The sequence below is a fragment of the Terrapene carolina genome, unplaced genomic scaffold, assembly GCF_002925995.2.
Source record: "Terrapene carolina triunguis isolate 2854851 unplaced genomic scaffold, T_m_triunguis-2.0 Scaffold131, whole genome shotgun sequence".
NCBI lineage: Eukaryota > Metazoa > Chordata > Testudines > Emydidae > Terrapene > Terrapene triunguis.
The window spans coordinates 17791731-17809952 of record NW_020664482.1 but is presented as its reverse complement, the minus strand read 5'-3'; the positions used below and the strand labels follow the sequence as shown (position 1 = coordinate 17809952).

General features: G+C 41.2%; 1 protein-coding gene across 1 annotated transcript in view; it reads left to right on the top strand.

The window, feature by feature from the left end:
- CHRDL1 (chordin like 1) overlaps nucleotides 1–18003 on the top strand; it is a 53245-nt gene extending 35242 nt beyond the window's left edge. Inside the window, exons 5-12 of the mRNA XM_024217408.2 lie at nucleotides 899–1044; nucleotides 2582–2675; nucleotides 6096–6163; nucleotides 8370–8544; nucleotides 12151–12345; nucleotides 14297–14464; nucleotides 16847–16936; nucleotides 17667–18003. Coding sequence (XP_024073176.2) covers nucleotides 899–1044; nucleotides 2582–2675; nucleotides 6096–6163; nucleotides 8370–8544; nucleotides 12151–12345; nucleotides 14297–14464; nucleotides 16847–16936; nucleotides 17667–17797 — 1067 coding nt within the window. The 3' untranslated portion in view covers nucleotides 17798–18003. The remainder of the gene's footprint in view (nucleotides 1–898; nucleotides 1045–2581; nucleotides 2676–6095; nucleotides 6164–8369; nucleotides 8545–12150; nucleotides 12346–14296; nucleotides 14465–16846; nucleotides 16937–17666) is intronic.
- Nucleotides 18004–18222: the final 219 nt, after the last annotated feature.

Sequence of the window (18222 nt, the reverse complement as noted above, 5' to 3'; positions counted from 1 at the left end):
CACTACCACAATGCAAATAATATTGGTTCTCTCGAAAGGAGAAACCAGGGCTGGGTGATTTCTTTGTTCAAAACATGTTTTCACCCAAAAAAATGCAGATTTGGATTGACTGAAACATTTCACAAGTTGTTGTGATTGAAAAAAGCTAAACAATTCCAAAAAAGTCAAAACATTTGAAACAAAATGTTTCAATTCAAAATGTCTTTGTTTTGAAATTTCTTTCAACTTTATTGTTAAAAACTCTTTAAAATCCTCAAAATTGAAATAAAAAAAGTTTTGTTTTAGGTAAAATGAAACATTTCATTTGACTTGAAATAGACACCCCCCAACCCCTAACTTTTCCTCTAAGTTTCCTTTTGGGTCAACTTGAAGATGCTATTTTTTTTAATTGCCAATGAACCGAAGAATTAGATATTTAGCCCGCTCTAGAGAAACCTTACATACAACATAACCTGTGCTAAGTCAGTTCCTAACCATGGCCACCCGTCCCACTAGCTGGCAAACACTACAGTGTGATTAGCAAAGCCGACACACCTCCCTCAGTAGAAGTACTGTAGCAGTCTGAAATCACGCTATCAATGCTGCTATTGCATTTTGACTATAGATCTGCGAAGACTAACAGGGACAGAGACAGCTTTTTTTTAAAAAAAAAAATCTGGGGTTCTAAAGTTAAAAAAAATAAAATAGCTGTTTAATATTGCCGTAATGAGTAGTTTTGTACCATGACTAAATTTGCCCACTTTCAATAAAGTCATAAACAAGCTTCCAAACTCAGTGTTCCTTTTATTTATTAATGCAATTTAGCCCCCTAAAGCCCCCAGTTGTCTACACCCATGATTGAGCAACTTGTGAAGTATTTTTTTAATGAAATGTTTTTTTTCCCCCTCATTTGTTCCAGAAGATTCACTTTTCTCCATAAGCAGTAAAGTCACTGGGAAATCGTGTGAATACAATGGCACCACCTACCACCACGGGGAAATGTTTGTGGCAGAAGGGCTTTTTCAGAATAGACAACCCAACCAGTGTGCTCAGTGCAGCTGCTCAGTAAGTAAGAATTTCATTGAACCCTGCTGTATGCTTTGCTAGATTCTCTTTGCTAGGAGACCAGCCTATTGAACTTTAACTAATGTACAGTAGTACCTGGGCAGTGGAGGCTGAAAGTCAGTAGTGAACAGTGACATATAAAAGCATACTCAGAGCCAATATGCAGCACCAGGTAAATGCCATTCTGCCTCCTACTCCAAACACAGTAGACGAAATTTATCCCATTGTGAACACTCTGTACCTGACCCCACACTCCACACACTTAAAGTAGTTAGGTGGCTGGTAGAATATTGCTACTTGGAGTATATATAGTTTTATGTCAACCGGACTATGGAAAGTTCAACACTGGCTCTCTAAAAGAGGCCAGAATTATTCTAAATTCAATAAAGATTCCTACAAGTGGGAACTGGATGGCTCATGGGATTGACAATGGGCCAGAGAACTTTAACCCACTAGATCATCAATTCGAATTGCAGTGACTAGTAGTTGTCACCTTCCAGTGGCTGTTCAGAGCCACTCTGTGAATTGAAATAGGTTCAGTCTATCCACCTCTTCCTGGACAAACATTGGCTACATTTGGACCTTCATTTGATCAAGTCAACAGCAAATTTTGCATTAAGGAACCATCTCGGTAGCCGTCTGGCCCAACAGGTCAAGTACTGAATGGACTTGGAGATTACACTACTGGGTCACTGCTCAATGCAGTCCCTCCAGGTCAAGGCTGAAACTCAGTGGTGGGGCAGTGAGTTGGGAGCTTGCACTATGACAATGGCCATGTTGTACCTATATAGGGGAGGGATAGCTCAGTGGTTTGAGCATTGGCCTGCTAAACCCAGGGTTGTGAGTTCAATCCTTGAGGGGACCACTTAGGGATCTGGGGCAAAATCAGTACTTGGTCCTGCTAGTGAAGGCAGGGGACTGGACTCGATGACCTTTCAAGGTCCCTTCCAGTTCTAGGAGATAGGATATCTCCATTATTTCATTTCATACCTCTCTTGTGGATTGAGTCTCCTGGTATGTTATTGTACAGAATATAGTGCTCAGGAAATGTGCCTGTTTTGTGTTTTTAGAAAGACAGTTAAGGAATACTCTTCCGTGCAATATCCTGTTTCTAGATGCTAGAGTGGCACATATGTAAATGTACAGAGCCAGATTCAAATCTGTATAAGGGCTTGTCTTCACTACTGGGATACGTCGACCTAAGTTACACTACTCCAGCTACGTGAATAATGTAGCTGGAGTTGACATAACTTAGGTCAACTTACTGCTGTGTCTACACCACGCTGCATCAACAGGAGGCGCTCTCCCATCGACTTACCTTACTCTTCTCTGAAAGGTGGAGTACTGGAGTTGACAGGAGAGAGCTCAGGTGTCGATTTAGTGGGTCTTCACTAGCCCTGCTAAATCGACACCCGCTGCATCGATTGTGGCAGCATGGATCTCCCTGGTAGTGAGCATAAGCCCAAAATGTAAATGCATAGTACCATATGAATCAATGCAGAAACCATTTCTTAATTGTCTTTGTTTTTAATGGCAGGAAGGGAACGTGTATTGTGGCCTGAAGACTTGCCCTAAATTAACATGCTCTTTCCCAGTTTCTGTTCCGGAGTCCTGCTGCCCAGTTTGCAGAGGTAAAATCTGCTATGTAAGCAAAAGGATATTGTCTGCAAGCATGCACATTCACCCATTGCAGAGGGAGTTTGGAGATTAAACATTGTAGTTCAGCAGATGTATCATTTTTTGTTTTGTTTTCCTAAATTGAAACGAGCAATTAATACAGCAGAAGCAACGTTATGATAATGAGTTGAAACAAGGATGCAAAGTATTAAAATATCTGCCACCTCTCCAGTAGATGAGCTTTGAAATATGTATATATCCTGCAAGTGCCCAGACTTGCTCTCATCATAAAAAGAAACAGTTCTTAGGATACGATCGATTCCCCCAAGTAAATTAAGTGCCAATCTACATTCAGGTATCTCTGGTATTGTATTAGCAAGTCTGTGTTAGATCCCAAAGCAGCCCTCACGTACACACAGAGAACTTAATTCTGAAGAAGGTCAAAATCCTAAATCTGGGCCTCCAAATTTTGCAGGTGAGGCCTTCTTTATAATTGTATCTTACCTATATATTTATATTGGGGCTTCTGTGTCACCCACCACTGGAATATCTAAGCATATGGACCAGATTTTTAAAGGTAAATAGCTGCCTAAAGATGCAAATTATCACTTAGTGGGATTTTCAGAAGTGCCTAAGTGCCTAACTCCTATTGAAATCAATGGGAGTTAGGCACCTAGTGGGATTTTCAAAGTGCCTATCTGTGTTCTTAGGAGTCTACATATCTAAATATCTGACCCTTAGAGCTCAGTACTGTTACTTGGAAAATTAAGGAGCATTTATATTATTTGTAGTTCATTTGTGCCTATAGTACTAGACACTGCACCAACATATAGTGAGGGACAGATACTGCTTACAATCTATACAGCCAAGAAGAGGGGGAGGGGAAACTGAGACACAGACTGGTGAACACAGCAGGTCAGCCAGGGATAACTCAGGCACAGAATCCAGGTTTCCAGAGTTCCAGTCCAGTCCCCTACCCAGGAGGCCATGCTGCTGCTTCTTATATTTTTACCCACTAAACATAGAAACATTTTATTAGGCAACTTGGATTTGAAGCTTTCTGCACTCAGACAGGCAAAGGTGATGGTCCCTGTCTCATGGCAGGCGATCTAGCAGATTACCATTTAACATTCAATGTGTTGAGTGTGCAATAAAATAAACATTAGCTAATCATCTGGTTCCTGGTCTCTGTTCCCTGATAGCTATTTTTAGTTTCTGGGGATGGTAGCACATAATTTTACTTTATATGGTGACTTGGCTTTGGAACTGACCAGTTATAATTACAAAAAAATCAAACTGAGTTTCAAAGCCCAAAGCATCATGCCTTAGTTACACAGTGCACTAGGATTATGTTGGAAAAGTCAGCCACCTGAAACAGGAGAGGACAGTCACTAAAGAGAAAAAAGCTAATCAGAAGTAGGAAATTCAGGGCAAGATGTAGGAGGCATTAGGCAAGACAGGTTATGCAGTAAAGGAGATTCAGAGCCTGCAATGGCCTTTGAAAAGACTCTGCGTTTGTATGGTGGTTTTTAAAATGCTTCATTATTTATAATACTTTCTTAAAAGTAACATTTCCTTTCTAACTACCCTTGTCCTTTTCAATCTGGCACATGCTGATTTATCCTTCCCCTGCGATTCTTATGAAGCACAAGCCTGAGCAATTCGTTTGCATGAAGATATATGAGCACAGCCTCAGGGAGAGGGATCTGTTAGTTAATTCCTACTCCCTGGAAGGACAAAGAATATTAGTAACTTATGAACGGAACACTTCGAAGCCCTCTGCATTTTCAAATTAGTCCTTTTCCTACTGACTAGAGATGGCTCCAAGCCAAAAAGTCCAGCTCCTGATTTGGGTGCACATGCTGCTAACCTGGAGTTCTGTGGTGCAAATGTGGGGCCATTATAAAGCTTACATTACATAACACATCTAATAAAAGACAGATCTAAACACCAAAGTTTGGGGGTGTTCAATTCCAAATCTATCTCCCCAGTAGATAACCCTCCCGCCCCATTCCTGTAAGTCATCCTTACATGTCTTTAAACAATAAAATTTCTAAAGCTGTCTTTACAAAGACTTAAATGGAAGCTGAGATTTTTTTGTTTACATTTCTAAATTCCCCCAGATCATGGTGTTGGGTTTTGAGGGGCCAAAGCCTTGCTCTGAAGTTCCTCTAGTTGCTTCTCTAAAGCATTTTAATTCCTCCTACATCACAATGCACAAATGGCAAGTGCCTCAGCCAGGGGCACCAGAACAGCGAGGGTGAGGGGGCCATGGCCCCATCACTTTTAAAAGTAGGAGGTCTATGCCTTCCCATTTTGACCTGCCTTAAGGGTGAGCAATGGGAGGGAAGGGGTGGAGAGGAGCAGGCAGTGGGTGGGGCCTCAGGGGGAAGAGGCAGAACAGGGGGGTGGGGCCAAGGTTTGGGTGCTGGTGCCCCCACCCCACTTCTAGGGAGTTTCCAGAGCTCCTGGCCTCAGCTAATATCTCTGATTCCACAAACATTCGTCTAACACACAAGTCAACATTTCCTTCTAGTGTTTACTTCTTTGTTATGAGCATCCTAAGTGATATGAGCCCTATCTTGAGGACAGGGCTACCTACCTGTACTCCTTCTCCTGGCTGTTGGTCTACATCAGTGGTTTTCAGCTTTTTCTCATTTGCAGACCCCCTAAAAATCTTCAAATGGGGGTGTGGACCCCTTTGGAAATCTCAGTCTGCTGGCCCCCAGGTGTCCACGGACCACAGGTTGAAAACCACTGGTCTATGTCAACAGCAGAGCTGTACAGTTCATGATGGTTGGCCGAGGTACAGGAATCTACTGGCTGACATTAGAGCCAGTCCTACTAGTTCTGTTTCTCATATAGCCTGATATATGTTATCGCACCTGGCTCCCTCCTGCCTGTGTGTCCAGGGAGTAATGCACTCAGAGTGGCTCTTGCGTTTATTTTTTAAATAATTTCAATGGCAGAGTGTTGAATTTTTTAAAAAAGAAACTCATTGGTTCAGAAAAATATTTGGGAAATAAAATTTGGTAACTCAGTGTGTGAACTCGACCGTAAGCAAAAAGGGGGAAAACAACCCTTAAGGACAATGCAACACAAAAATGTACTTCATTCTTTATATGATAAGTGTAGTTTAATATCGACTGAGGCTAATACTTCATAGCAGACTAGGAAAATGTCACATAGATTGTAAACTCTTTGTACTCAGGGGCTGTCTTTTTGTTCCATGATGGATTTTTTGCCCAGAATGGCAGCTTCTGTGATACAAATAATACATATGTTTTGTAAAAGTAATGGGGTCTTAGTAAGATGTGACCTCACTACAGCTCTACCTCAATCTTTGGTCTCATTTGGCTGTGCAGAATTCTCATAGGCATTTCTAAGGCATTGCACAATTACTCCCATAACTGTTTGTTTTACTTCACACACAGGAGATGGAGAATTATCATGGGAACATTCTGATGGGGATATCTTCCGGCAACCTGCCAACAGAGAAGCTGTAAGTGTGCCCTGTGTAATCAGAAAACCTGTTTTCCTGCCGAGCCATTCACACACACACACACACACACACACACACGTAAAAGGGATGATTACTCTAACTCTTCACCAGTTCTGCCTTGGCATGGGAATACCTGGCAGAAAAATTCATAGTAGTGACAATACCTTTTTCCATTGTATCTTCCTCTGTTTCCCTTTAGCTCTTTGTACCCAGCTGAAAATCTGATGATCTTGATGAAATGACAGAGAAAAATTCTCTTGTGATAGATTGGAGCCCCCTCTCCCGGCCCCCTAGACAGAAACTTACACAGGATGCTCTGAAACCAATATAGTGCGCTTCATATGTCAGCTCTCATGAGCTAAAAGGTGCTGCTAGGGAGCTGAGGGCACTACAGAGTGAGCAATTAGGGCTCATGAGGGCAGAATGGGCATCTCTTACAAAAAGGATACTTTGTTTTCCATTTCCTAGGTAGTGATTTGTCACGCCTGCTCTTTCCATAATCCCTCTTTCCCACTTTGCTATCCCTTCTCCTCCTCATTCACTATAATATTCTACTTTTCCTTCTAGAATCATTTGTGGTTCATGGACTGTTGAGATGGCAGCCCGTGATCAGCTGATGTCTAACATCTCCCACAATGATTGTTAGAAAAAAATCCAGTGTCCTTTGTTAAAAAAAAAAAAAAAAAGCTAGCACCAGAGGAAGGGGGAACGTTGTTTATTTTCTGTGGTTCACAGTGTATTTTGTTGCCAGACAAAAATTCTATATCCATTTCTGTGGCCCCTGACTCAGCAACAGCCAGGGACCCTGCCTGTAGAGCAGTACGAATGTTGGAAAATTCATCATTGCTAATACCAAGTAAATACTTAGCAATATATAGGTCGTATGTCATATGCTGTAGCTGTTTGGATACTATGATATCTGCCAGTATTCAATAGTTACAACAGCAGGACAAAATGCCACATTATAAGAAGAAAGACCCATTCACTGGGTCTGACTCTTCATTGCTCTGCACCTTGTTTAGCCAAGTACCTTGCACTGCTCCAGAATGAGCGCAGACTACCACCCAACTAGAACAGTAGCATATTGCAGCCACCTTGTAAATAACCACAGCAGGTGCAGGGCAAAGGAGACTGTAGCCCTGTGAGCGCATCGCCACTAGGACGCACATGTGACTGACCCAGGTGGTCTCTGGATCTTGTTACGGAGATTTTACTTATTCTCTTGCACTTTACTGAGCAAACATGTGCAGCGAAGGCCTGATCCAAAGCTAATGGAAAGATCCCCCATTGACTCCTGCAGACTTTGGATCAGATACTTGTGTATACCATACCTGAATAAATGGTTTGTCTGCCACGTGAGCATTGCTTTTCAATAGTAGTAACACTTATTCTCCAGGTATCGTGCCTGAGGTGTACGAATTCACTCCAGAGGCTAGATCAATCTATGGTGCAGCTTTATTGCCTCTAGGGTGTAGATTAACCATCAATAATAGTGTTGATTTTTATAACAAAATTTGGAGAGAGCACATGGAATTTTTAAAGCATTTGGAGCACAAAATAAATACATGCCCGTGGTCTATGGTAAGTCTTAGGGTTGCTCAAAATAAAATAGTAATCTTACAAGGAAGTTAAACACTCTTCAGTCCTGCCTTTGGGTATTTTTGGAAAAAATCCCCCAAAATAACCGTGGTGCTTTGTTTTGAAAAACAGAGAGTCACCGCATAGGCTATTTTCACCTACAGATCTCTCAAGGTTTCCCAGCTGATGGACTTAGAGCTAGATTCCAACAAGGTGCTGCTCACCCTGAGCAACAGTGGTTGACTCTGGCCTTATGAGTGTCTGTGACTCTGGCTCTACAGTGAAGTGAGAAGCAGGAGGGCAGGCAGCATCTGATCATTACACATATTGCACGATACTTGGTCCATAGTCAGGGATGCTGTAAAAAGTAGTTTGGATGCAGAAGGTTATAATGCCTGGGGTCAAATACCTCCAGTTTAACCCAGGTTAATCTCAAGCACCTGCATGAGTCTCTTTCCAGCAAGGAAGAAGCGAATCTTGAGATTTAGCACCTCACTGACATCAGTGGCAAAACTCACATTGACTGCACAGGGAGCCTTAATGCAGACAGTTTACACACAAAGTTCAGCTCTCCAATTGCTTCACCGAATGAAACATTTACATTCTTGTTCCTTCTGTCTCCACACAGAGGCATTCATACCATCGCTCCCATTACGACCTGTCCCCCAGCTCCACTAGACAGGTGGTCAACATTCCAAGATTTTCCAGTGGCAGGAGTAACCGTGGAGTCCTACCTGACCCCCAGCAAGCTTCAGGAACTATAGTACAGATCGTCATTAACAACAAGCATAAGCACGGACGAGGTAATGAGAAGTCCTTTTAGCAATACTACTCGGAGTCGGGTCTCAGCCATTTATAGCTCTCAAAGAATTCTTATAAAGAACAGGAGTACTTGTGGCACCTTAGAGACTAACACATTTATTTGAGCATAAGCTTTCGTGGGCTACACCCGCTTCTTCAGATGCATAGAATGGAACATATATTGAATTCTTAGTACATAAAGGGGGAGACCCTTTGCAAATGACTGAACCCTGCAAGTCAGAAAGTAAAAGTACAGTAAGAGAGCAAAGATATAACATCAGGAGAGTTATCTTGGCTGAGGGCAATTGTGTCTGAGCACATAGAGGATGCTGCACTTGCCCATGCATAGGCAACGCATAGGCACTACCACATTGCTTGCTAAAGCACTTCGAGAATCTGTATTACATGAAACTATATAAAGACCACATTATTCTGTTGGGACTAGGAAGGCGAGCAGCTGACACCACTGTTGATGCCTTTGGATCTGCCACTAAATTCACACACCGATTGGTCTAGCATCCAGAGAATGGAAAAGTCTGCTTTTGGTTATTTTCCTCATGCTTTCTCCTATTTAGTAACCCGTGTGAATGCAAGTGGCACATGTTTAAGCTACCTCAGAAATCTCAGGCTACAAAGCCCTACTAGGTTACCACTAGGTTCGCTACTGCCAAGACTTACTGAGCCATCTCCTTGGTAGAAAATATCCCACTTATGAGCGAAGAGGAACTTCCCCCTTTACATCTGTGTTGAACAAAGCTGTTATCTAGTGTTCAGGCCAGCAGTTTCATCCCCCCCCCCTTAAACTTTTATTCTGTTTTTCAGAGATCAATACAATACTTCATATCAAAGATATATGTAAAACAAAGCCCTGAGAGCCAGAGGCATTCCAGTAACATAACATAATGTCTTTAAGCCTCTGAGAGCCTTACAGGACTTATTACATTATGGGAACATTAGGACCTCAAGCTCATATGGAAAACCTTTATAGAAGCATGACTAAGCCATGTTCCTCAAGGATTATACTAAAAAAAGAGGGGTGGGGAGAATAAACCAAATCCCCAATTTAAAAGGGGTAGCAGATTTTATGTCCTGGCAAAAGGGCATGATGCTGCAAGGTGCTGAGTGCACTCAATTCCTATACATTTCAACAGAGCTACTTGTGTAGCAGGTAAGTATTATTTAAGTGAATAATGGTCTGCAGGATCAGGCCCAAATAGTAATAGAAGAATTAGCTATAGAAAAGCAACTATACACAAAACTCGGAGTAGCGTCAGGAATGTCCCACAAAGAGTTAAAAGCCTTTGTGTTATAGCCAACTAATCTTTGAAGGTATTAACTAACAGAAGGAATGTTCGCCATAGGATCTTTATTATCCACCTGAACAACCATGAAAACACATTCAGATCATGCCAGTGTTTTATGCTGGAACTAGGAACAGGAATCTCCACTCAGTGCAATATCTCTGACATCCAGTTCACACATGAAGACATCATCAAAGCAATTTCTAACTGATTTGTTTCAGCAAATAAAAAGCAGACAAATGAACAGCACATTTCTCTGCGCCGTTTAGTATCAGTGATAGCTTTAGGAGCTTGCTGCCCAGAGAGAGTCTAAGAGGTCTCTGTAATGGAAATTAGAATGGTGACCATGTCCTTTCTTTTGTTCTCTACAATGAGAATGTTATTAATTAATGCACATGCTTCCAGAGATACATTTTATAAATCTAAAAATAAACAAAATAGTTATACTGACATGCAGATTTGATGCCATTACATGGATACAGAATTACATTTCTATGCAGACAGTGGTTAAAGCAGGCCATTTGGGAGCTAGGGTTCTATTTTCACAGTGACTGCAGACTTCTGTCACTTTGGACTAATTAATTATTTAACCTTTCTGTGCCTCCATTTATCCATCTGCAAAATTGGGATAATGTATCTATAGTCAACATATCCCTGACTACAGTACAGAGAAGTTGTGAGATTTAATTTATGTTTGTAAAGCTTTTGGAGCTCTCTGGCAGGAAAAAAAAAAAAGATATAAAATAAGTATAAATATACTACTAAAGCATGTAAGAAGGTTAATTATAACAATAGAGTAATTAATCCCGTTTTATGTAAATGTTCCCTTTTTTCCCCTCATCATTCTGTTTTGTATACAGAGAACACTTCATTTGCTTTTATGAGAGAAAAACTGTTTCCCCTTCTAAAATGAAAACAGCTCTTAAGAAAGAGTTTAAAAAGTAATAAATTATTAAACCAAATGATGGTATAACACCCATGAAAGACAATACATTATGAAGAACACCCATCATAAATCTTGGTAACTTAGTAACACATAAGCCAGTTGCTCACATCTGTTACCAGTTAGATGTAAATTTAAGATTACAGATAAAAATTAAATTGCTTTTGAAAGTTACAGGCAAAAGAGGAACATATTTTACAAATAAAAGCATTAATAAAAATGATGGCATATTGGAAGAATTGGAAATATTTACAGCATATCCAAGCTTGATTTTAATTGCTTTTTGAAATCAAACAGTGCCCTCTCTTTCACCTTTTTTGGTTAGTATGCATTTTTCAGTGTGTTTATGAAATGTTTAAAGAAGCAAGGTTCATAGGGCAAATTCAGTCTTGGTGTAAACTGGCGCTACTCCCATTAACTTCAGTGCGAACCGAGTCTGCTTTTGCCAGCTGTTAATTTGTGCAGTGTCCTTTTGCCTGCTGTACTTCCCTACCTTGCAGGGGTGTAGTGAGGATAGATCCATTAAAGATGGAGGCATTCAGATATTGGTGTAATGGGTGTCCTTAGATACATTTCAATATCATCTGCAGCCTTTCAATTTAAAGCCTCCTTTTGTTTTTTGAAATTACAAATACCAAGTCTACAAACACCCAAAGTATATTTGGGAAAAAATATGGAAGTGATCAAATTCCATCTTCTAATCATCTCCTCCTTTGCTCTGTCTGTGTCATCTAGTGGAGGGTCCCTTTGGAAAGTAGCAAAGTGTCTGGGTGGCAACAACTCACCCAGCTGCTAGCTTGAATAAACAGTGTTCACCCACTGACAGGAGAAGCTGTGCAGGAGGTTCAGTAGGAAATGCCGTGATGCTGGGAACTAGAGTATTGTTCTGGCTGCAGGCTGAAATTCTGGGGCAGGAGCCAGTTCGTAGGGGTGGGGTGTGCATGAGGAGCTAAGATCATAAAAGCCAACTGGTGGGAGTAAATGGTCCCCAACAAAAATGGGCACACACTGGAGGAGAGTGGTCAAATTCTGCACTCCATCTCACTCGCTGAAATACCAGGGCACCCTCACGGATAAGTGAGGCCAGAATTTAGACCAAATTGCACAGAAAAAGGTGATCAAAGGCTCAATCCTGTTCCCTTTGAAGTAAATGACAAAACTTATCAATGGGAGAAGGGCTGGACCAGAAATCACTAGTGAAAAATACACTTCCAAGCAGAGGTGCGTCCTTTAGTCATGAATGAAACATTGCCTCAAACCAGTGTGCATGCACTAAGGCAGAGGTTGTAGTCCAACTATAGATCTGTTGGGGCCTTACCATACAATGAATATTCATTTTCTTCCTCTCTCCTTTTCTGTTATAGTCTGTGTTTCAAATGGAAAAACATACTCGCATGGTGAATCGTGGCATCCTAATCTCCGGGCCTTCGGAATCGTAGAGTGTGTGTTGTGTACCTGCAACATCACCAAACAAGAATGTAAGAAAATTCATTGTCCGGATCAATATCCCTGCAAATCCCCTCAGAAAATAGAAGGAAAATGCTGTAAAGTCTGTCCAGGTAAAACGAAGAATAGATCACAGACTGCCTTTTTTGCTATGGATTTTAAGGGGTCTTTTGATCATAATGATACCTGATGAAATGAGCAACTTTATATCTGTTGCTATATTTTGTCTAGAGGGAAATCTGGGCACGATAATAGATCTAGCACCCAATCTTGCAAGCCATCTCATTCATTTCATTTCCACAGGTAGAGGGCACCGAGGACTGGGCCAACCTTACGGTCTCTTTTTCTTCTCTCTAGCATTCGTGTGACTTTTGGACATCTATTTCAGAAGAGTGTATCCCCCCTCCCCACCAACTAGAGATTCATTATCTCCCCGACAATAATTCAAGGAGCATCTCTCATTCTCCCATCCCTTCCCATTTGCAATCCTCACAGAGCTTTCCATTTGTTTTCTAGCTTAGGATATTTACACTACTGTACTAAAATAAAGCTTTTGTTTTGCAAAACATAGCAGTAGTTTTAAAAGTTTTGGTCATAACATTATTTGTGCTAATAATGGAACTGGATCCTTAGAATAAGCACTAATGCTATGACAGCTTATCATAGCATTGTGGGGAAAATCTAGTCACTTGATTAGCTTGTTGTAGGATATTAGTAAAAATGTGTAAAGAAAAACAAACTACACCTCTACCCTGATATAACGCGACCCGATATAACACAAATTTGGATATAATGTGGTAAAGCAGCGCTCCGGGGGGGCGGGGCTGCGCACTCTGGTGGATCAAAGGAAGTTCGATATAATGCGGTTTCACCTATAACGCGGTAAAAAATTTTGGCTCCCGAGGACAGCGTTATATTGGGGTAGAGGTATACTTAGAAATTTGCTAACCCCTCTTATGATATTTTGCCAGGTGCCTAACTCCCATCTAAAAAACGAGGAGTCCTTGTGGTACCTTAGAAACTAACAAATGTATTTGGGCATAAGCTAGAACCCACTTCCATCAGATGCATGGAGTGGAAAATACAGGAGCAGGTATAAATACATGAAAAGCTGTGATTTGCCTTACCAAGTGTGAGGTCAGTCTAATGAGACAATTCAAATGACAGCAGGATACCAAGGGAGGAAAAATAACTTTTGAAGTGGTAATGAGAGTGGCCCATTTCAAGGACTCCTCGTTGTTTTTGCTGATACAGACTAACACGGCTACCACTCTGAAACTTAACTCCCATCTGTACCTTTAAAATGTTCCCACAACACGTTTAGCCCCTTTTTGTGTTTAGTTCTGTGATGCACTGGCAGAAACGTTCTGAGAAAACGAGGGTCAGAGCCACAGGCATACGTCACTTACAAAGCACCTGCTAGCAATGTGTTATTAGAAGGGAGCCTGGTTCAGTGCACTAGGAGACAGGAGAGCTAGGTTCAAGTCCCAGCTGTGTCCCTGACTCCTGTGATGTAAGGAGACTCAATTAACTGCCCTGTGTCTCAATTGTCTTTGATGATACTTTACTTCACAGGGGGGTTGTGAGGCTTACTTCAATTAATAAGTAAAGAAGCGAGAGCCTGACATTTAGACGTGCTGAGCATCCACAACTCCTCTTGAAGTCAATGGAAGACGAGGGCACTCAGAAAAATCTAGCTAGGAACCTGGGATGGAAATGCTCTAGAAGTAAAGAATGTTATCTAGATTTCAGATCAGTCTCTAACTCCTGAAGTTCACCCACAGCTATCAAAAAAAAAAAAAAGCAGGATCTTTTCTCGAAGTCTGACTTGTGTGTTAAGATAAAACATACTAAATAAAAATCCAAATTGTTTTATTGTTACCAGGTCTGAGCATTAAAAAGGGAGAGCAAAAACAGAATTTCACTAAGTAGTCTGGACTCCGCTGGAGAAGGCCTTGAAAGACCTCTTCAGAGGACCTCTCTACAATTAAGCTAAACTTGTTGGGCAGCACGAATCTAGTAAGTTCCAAGGAACATTAAAGCTGTATCATGTTTTGCTTACAGAAGAGATGCCAAGTCAGAGCTTTGACAGCAAAGATTACTTTTGTGGTGAAGAGATGCTTCCTGTCTATGAATCTGTTTTCACGGAGGAAGGAGAAACCATTAGAAAAATCGCAGTGGAAACAGAAAAGCCACCTCAAATAGAAATACACGTGTGGACCATTAGGAAAGGTAAGTAGATCAAGTTCTCTTAAAAATAGTGCTTTTTTCTTTTTATAGCCTCAGGAAAGATTTACAGATTCTTGCCACTCAGGACTTTATAGCTGTTCCAATTCTTTACATTGGGGCATTTGGCACTTCCCTGGTAGTAGAGATAGAACTCCAGTCCTCCTACAACAAAAGCACAAATTGCTAATGCTTGTGCCAAACTCCCTTGTTGTTAGCAGTATGGGGTCTATCATATGCACTTGAGCAGTTCTGATTTTGACCAATAGAGGGAAGTAGCACACACTAGCCAGTTCGATGTCACCATCCTATTGGCGGTGGGGTGGGAGGGAGACTGTGGTGCATCAAGGGAGATGTAGGCCAACCAGTGAGCCTGGCCTATTGAGGGGAACAGGAGCACACAGCTCCCAAATTACAGCTCCCATGAAGCACTATAGCCACAGGTGCTGGAGGTGCTGGGGGTGCTGCCGCACCCCCTGGCTTGAAGTGGTCTCCATTACAGATGTCCCCCAGGTTACGCAAACGTGACTTATGCAAATCCGCACTTATGGAAAAAGTTCCATACGCTAGAAATAGGAGTTGTATTTTTTTTTTTTTTGGTGTAATGGTTGGGTATACGTTTCCAACTTATGCAAAATTCGAGTTACGCAAGGCATTCCAGAACAGAACGCTTGCGTAAGTCGGGGAGTGTCTGTATATACAGGGTTTACAGTTTGGTTCAATGGCTCTCAGCACCCCCACGATACAAATTGTTCCAGCACCCCTGACCATAGCAGTGCTGCAGAATCAAAATTCTTCAGGTTTTGACCAAAATATTTTGGATTTTGATTTTTCACAGAAAACTTGCTTTCTGTGGAAGGGAAAAGAATTTATGTTATGACCAGCATAGTCTTAACCCTGAGCACAGACTTCCAACCCTTTCAGGCCAGTCCCTTCAATTGTCCAAACTCCTGAATATCTGAAGGGTTTAGATGTTTCTACCAGTTCAGATAATCAGTGTTGTATGTACTGCAAATGAATAAAGCCTGAGCTTTTACTTTAGTTAATTGACTGGTCTCCTCGGTTTTACAGATCTAGAAGCTAGATCTCAAACAAATGCCAAACTTCCCTACAGTTCATGGACTCTACGTTGAATCTGAACTTGTGTAATATTGCTATGTACTATAAGAGAGTATGTGTTTCACTATGTATCCTAAGAAAGTGTATTATCTCTGAGGATGCTACATTTCAAAGTGGGCAAAGTGATTCCTTACTGAAAGAAAAAACCCTTAAGGAATCTTTGGGAAGAGTGGAGTTACATAATGTATTTTTAATTCAACTGAAATAATATACAAGTGGGGACCCAAAAAGGGAAATGCCAAAAGTGTGGGTGTAAATAGATCCGTTATTCAGTATATAAAGAGAGGCAATGTTATTTTTCTCTTCATCTCCTACAACCAACTCTCTCTTTCCCTTAAGAATTATGTTGGCTATCTTCTCAAAGGCCCTTTACATGAAGGCATTTACTAAGTGATGACACTGTCTCAGAATGCCTTAGTCCAAATGCTAAATATTAAAGTAGCTTTACTTTCACTTGTTTGTAGTCTCTCTTTATCTGGGAATGTCGTCACACAGTCAGAGCAAGCAAATAGGCAGACACAGGAGTCAAGGCTACTGGGTTCTAGTCCTGACTCAGCCACTGACTCACACAGCGTGACCTCTGGCAAATCATTCAATCTTGTACTTCACTTTAACAGATCTGTAAAGTTAGGATATAGATTTACTTAGTTTACTGGGGCAATGCTAGGCTTGTTTACAGATTGCTTTGAGACCATCAGTGTCAACTTAGTGGTTTTAGTCTCTACCTTTTAAAAAAAAAAAAAGCTTCATAAGTTGAGATCATATTAAAGGGCAAACTACACTTAAAGTTACACAGATCATGATCCATGAACAGCCCTCTGAAGGGCTGCTGGTTAATACGGGGTCCTACTGACCTATGCTCGCAGTAGGGCACAAACCCTCCTGGTGGTTTGGCAGGAGCATTTTCTGCTGGCTGCCTGCAGTTAGGCAAAAGACAATTGTCCAATGTCAGCATGACAAACTGCTTTTCTCCAAGGCACTGGGATTTTGGCCTCTGCTCTGGTCCTCTCTCATTCATGCCAGGGAAGGCTGAAGCTACGTGGGCAAAGGAGGAACTACCTCTCAGATCTTGGTAATACTCTCTACCATCATAAAACCACAAAAGAAAAATATTGATGGAGCACATGGAATCGGTTAAAACATTATTGGTAAAGACAATTTCACAATGTGGCTCAACATGCTAGTAATTCTTCACACAATCACAACATCACAACAAGCTCAGAGCAGAGGAGCTTGTTTCAACTACATGCTCTTACTGCTTTGCTACAGGGATTCTACGTCACTTCCACACTGAGACGATATCCAAAAGCGAATTTGAAGAACTTCCCTACTTCAAGCAGATAACAAGGACAACACTGAGTGAGTCAAAGTCTTGTCTTCTTAGGCTCCACTTTTCTATATAACCTCAGCCTTGAAACATGTCCTGCATTACTCCTCCAACTGAAATAAATGTGCTACTTTCCCACCAACATCTGGAATCAATAGTTTATGAGTATCAAATAAAATAATCAGAATGCAACATATGATTAGAGGGTTACTTTCACATAAATCATATTTAAAAGATGCCTTTCCAAAGTCCCTAGTAACACCTTGGATTATTAAAAACTGACTGTTTAAAAAACCCAAATTCATTTTTCACCACTAGTACAATTTATATTTTACCCGGCTTGGGCTACAGAACTTGGCCTCCCAATATCACTTGTTTATGGTCAGTTTTATTCTCCAGTTCTTCTGCACTAGCAAGTTGCTGTTATGCTTGGACTTCCACTATTGCAGGGCAACAGCAGCTGTTGAAAGAATTACTCTTGAGAGTATGCTGCAATTACAAGCCAGGGCCTTCCCAGCTACAAACAAAAGCGCTCCCCCGTCCCCCCATCAGAATCTGACCCTTCATATTCTTTTAATGTAGTTCTTTTGCGTGGAATGTATTAAGTGATTGAGATATTTTCAAACCTTCCAAAGGAAAATATTTTAATTCTTCCTATCAACAATTTGAATGCGTTTGTCTGGCTAGTGCTTGTAAGTGACTCTAAAGCTCTCTGCATTCTGTCTAAGTCAGTGTCTCTCTGCTTTGTGTTTTTGTTTTCAGGCCAGTGGAAAATATTTAGCGAGGGAGAAGCTCAGATCAGCCAAATGTGTGAAAGCAGAGCGTGCAGGACTGAGCTGGAGGATTTGGTAAAGGTTTTGTACCTTGAAAAGTCTGAAAAGGGTCACTGTTAAGGGAGACAGCACTGGAGGGAGAAAACAAGAAAACTTATGAAAACGTGGATCTGCAGCTGGACTGCAGGCTTATTTTGCTTAAGTCAACAGTTGCCCTAAAAACCAAAACTATAATGCAGTAATTATTCACATCATGCACAGCAAACTTGCTGCTTTATGTGTAGTGGTTTGTGTCAACCATTTAAATATCTCCTAGGAGGCTCTGTATTGGGGGGGGGGGGGGGAAAGGGAGACTGTAGTTCCTTGTAAAGTTGCAAAGTTAAAAAAGAAAACAGAATTAAAAAAAAAAAATACTTGGCATGTTATTCAAACTAATGAAATGAAGGACACCTAATAACTGTGCAGGAGCTATGGAGAGCATTATTTCCTGTGCTGAGTTTATACCACTTCTGGTGTTGAAATGACTCATGTTTTTCTAAGGGGGG